The 3,803-nt window shown below is 41.2% G+C and overlaps 1 protein-coding gene across 3 annotated transcripts in view; it reads right to left on the reverse strand.

The window, feature by feature from the left end:
* Nucleotides 1-2,972, reverse strand: part of Uba3 (ubiquitin like modifier activating enzyme 3) — a 19,439-nt gene extending 16,467 nt beyond the window's left edge. The window contains exons 1-3 of one of the 3 annotated variants that reach the window (XM_005364925.3): nt 2,900-2,972; nt 2,672-2,713; nt 942-1,062 (exon numbers count right to left, since the gene is read on the reverse strand). In XM_005364925.3, coding sequence (XP_005364982.1) covers nt 942-1,062; nt 2,672-2,713; nt 2,900-2,919 — 183 coding nt within the window. In that variant the 5' untranslated portion in view covers nt 2,920-2,972. The other 2 variants (XM_005364926.3, XM_005364924.3) reach the window with 2 other exon arrangements.
* Between the last annotated feature and the right edge of the window lie 831 nt (nt 2,973-3,803).

The following is a 3,803-nucleotide window of genomic DNA, read 5'->3' on the forward strand; positions in this document are numbered from 1 at the left end:
AAAAAAAAAAAAAAAAAAAGTAAATGTCAAAACCAGAAGATAAAGGGACATCAGTGTTTGAAGATCTAAAAAGAAAAAACGAGGTGAGAGTAATTACAGTTTCCTTTGAACAATGAATAAAACTTATAAAATGGTAGAAATTCAGGAAATTCCAAATCAGCAGAAAAACAACTTAGAAAAATTGCTTAAGAGAAGTGACAGTCTTAAGCTAGTGTACAGAAACACTTTCAAAGTACAAGAAAATACGATTTAACTGTATTATCCAAAGAAAGAATTAATACTAAGTATTCTTCTCACCATTAAAGGATGAAAGGGATCCATTTACACAAGCTACTGAGCCAAATTCAAGAGTTTACACAACAACTTAATGAGTAATTGTTCTATTTCAAAATCTCTTCACGGACACAAAAGACATAAAACACACTATATAGAATAAGTTTTCTTCCTACTTCATAGTAAGAAACAATGTTTTATCTAATTAAATATCTGCTTTAAGCCAGACAAAGTTCAAAATATATATTACACTGAAAGCACGTTTTTAACATTCAGTTAATTATAGTCAATGTTAAGTAAAGATTTCCAACTAAAATACCTAAGTAAGTATACCTTAGTATTATAAGAATTAATTTACCATAGTAGTGCTACAAAAGGGAAAATGTTTCTTAGGAATACTTTTAAACTAGAATTTTAAGCATACCAGGATATGAAATCATCAAGTTATTCTACTCTTGAAAATTTTAAACTTACATGAAAATGTAAAACTGCATAACTAGTCATTTACATAAAATCAATCGTAAAGATTTAGTTCAATATTCACAATAACTTAATTTCACAAAACAGCTTTAGTGATTTGAATTCCAGCAAATTAAAAAGGAAGCATTTTATTATTTTTTGAAATGTAAAACTATTAGAGCAGTTATTTAAAAATAAATGTTTCTCACTTCAGTGCTTGGTTCGAAATCAGGGTGTGTGAAGGGTCCAGATCGCTCGAGGAACTTCTTTACATGGTTCCAGCGACCTTCCCAGTCTCCAGTGTCCCCACACCCACCATCAACAGCCATTCTGCATAGAACACAGTAAATTCCGCTGCAAAGATCAGTATGAAAAAGCCACGCCTACAACTATTAGGTCTCCCCAGATGTAAACGTAATCACATCAGACCTGCTCAAACAAAAAGGAAAACTGAGTTGTGGTTATAGTTATAGTTTCCCAATTTTGGCTCTTCTGTTACAAGAAAGCACTTTTCACCTACTAAACAAGCCAGTCTCTTTTCCTAGCTTCCTCAGCACCCAAAGATCTAAGTGAGAAAAGGACTTCCCTCTGTGTGGTATTTACAGTCACTGTGAAAGTCCACAATCTGTCCCTTCAGAATACTTGGGTAGGAAGTCAGCAGATGAAGAGGGTGCGGGCAACTTTGAGAACTATGCTGCTTCAAATCTAATACTATCTGTGGCTCCTCCCAAATTGGACAGGTGCAATCTACAAAACATTTTGGATAAAAACAACTTTCAACATTTCTTTTCCTTAGAGGTCCCAGGATGTTTTTTAAAGTCCTCTGTTAATACTGTCACTACATACACAAAATGTTTAGGTTAAAATTATGTCACAGATAGCATTACCATCAAGAAATCTTTGAGACTATGCAATAAAATAAAGTGGACTCCTCTTTAAAAAAAAAAAAAGAACCACATGCACTTTATAACTATAGATTCATGTTTGGTTGTGATAACTTTCCTGTAACTGGGCAATTTCTACCCTCAAATATATTAGTGATATCAAATTTTTACAAAAAAAGATCAACATGTATTGCATAGTTGGGTTTCATTCCACAACCAAGCACATCCTAACCTTGAGAACATTACTCAACTGTCAGAAACCTCAACAGTAGATTGCAACTATTTCTGATGGTCATGAGATAAAGATACAATTACACTGAGGACTTAGGACTGCTCTTGGCACATAGCAAGCATGCAAACTTTGCCATTTCATGCAAAAAAAAAGGGGGGGGAGGGGGAATTAGAAGGTGGGAAAGAAATGTGAACTTTTGCATTTGAAATTCAACCATGAGGGGAACATGGGAAAGACCAAAGTACTACTGAGAAGTGACACAGAAATTATGAATTCACCACACCCACTACAGGAGTATTTTCTTTTCCCTGCCACGGAGGGAGGGGAACCATGTAGGATTGGTCATATGAAAAGAACTATAAATCTGTGGCATCAAGAAAATAAGTAACTGATACAGGTTATGGGATAAATGAGCAAGTGCTGGGGTCGACGTACCCTTTAAGACCCAATTGCTTTGCAAAACTGGCACGTTTTAACACAATTCTTGGCGCAGTGTTCATAAAAACTTTATAATGTGTATTAAGGACCCAAAACGGGTCTCGTGTCCATTTAGATTTAAATTGGATTCACTTGCCACAAGGTCCCAGCTCTGACAATTTGGGTTGGAGGAAGACGGGGCCACCGGGCGGCTTTTGCAGGAGCACAACCGGGGAGTGACCGGTCGGTGGCCCGGGATGGGGACAGGGTCAGGGGTGAGGCCGCGCGGCCTGCTCCGGGTGCCCCCCTCCCAGACCCCGGGCCCGCTGCGGCTGGTCCCCTAGGCCTGGGGTTGAAGGGAGGCGGGGGTCTCCGGAGAGGACCCCGGCCTCCCGGCAGCACTAACTTCTCAGCCAGCAGCTCCTCTATTCTCCTTCTTTTCTTCTCCCTAAAAGAAAGAGAGAATAAAAGAAGGGTCAGCATCAAGCTCCACAGAGGGCGCCGCAAGGGTATGGGGGGGACGAGGGGACGGGGCGGGGGTTGGGGAGTCCCCGGGTGGCAGCGGTGACCGCCCACTGCCGCGCTCACTCACAACCCAGCCCAACCCGGCGCTCCGGCAAAAGCCGATACTTACGGCTCCTCGCCATCCGCCATATTGTTCCCCGCCTCTTCCCAGAGGCCTTCGCGGCGGGTGGACCCGCCCGGGAGGGGCGGGACTGCAAGTAAATGGCAGGAGAGGAGGCGGAGCCAGAGCCGGAGGAAGGCGCTGCTGCTGAGGAAATGAGAGGGCGAGTCGGGGGCGTGGCCTCAAGGGTGGGCGGAGCTGGCATTTGGAGGACGGGGATTTAAGGAGGGCGGAGAGAGTCTTGCAGGGGCAGAGAGGCCGGACCGCTGCGTTGAGATGAGGTTGCAAGGAAGAGGAACGAGGGGCGGGGCCAGTACAGGGGACCGGACTTCAGGGAAAGAAGGGAGGGCCAGGGCTGTCTGGGGATGCAAGCTGAACCGAGGGTAGCCTTGGGTAAGGTGGCTACTAAGGCTCCCTTGGGCCTTTTAAGCATTTCACACTAATTAAAATCTTGATTAACTGTACCTACTTAAATAATATTATGCCATCTATAATGTTGCCACGCAGCATAAACTTAGGTGCTATTTATTTATACACTTGTATGGTAACAAAAATTGCATAAAATGTTGATAAGTTCTATTTAAAAGCTAAAAGAATCACCCTAATATGCCAGTGCTCTTCTCCGGGAAAAATAGTGAGAAGAATTTCCGTTTTCCGTAATTCAGGAAGATTCAAAATCCTTGTCTTTATAGGCAATTTAAAACATTAAATAGAAGTAAGGTGGAGAGTCTTATTTTCTTTGTGAAAATCTATATTAATATTTTACTTTCGCATCATTCTGTCAAAAAACTATACGGTTATTCATAAATATCTCCATATATACTAGATTGAATTGGATCAATTGAATGATTGATAGATGAGATAGGTGATAGATATGAAAAATAGAGAAATTTATTGTATGATCCATTACCTA

The sequence above is a fragment of the Microtus ochrogaster genome, unplaced genomic scaffold (assembly GCF_000317375.1).
Source record: "Microtus ochrogaster isolate Prairie Vole_2 unplaced genomic scaffold, MicOch1.0 UNK1, whole genome shotgun sequence".
Classification (NCBI taxonomy): Eukaryota; Metazoa; Chordata; class Mammalia; order Rodentia; family Cricetidae; genus Microtus; species Microtus ochrogaster.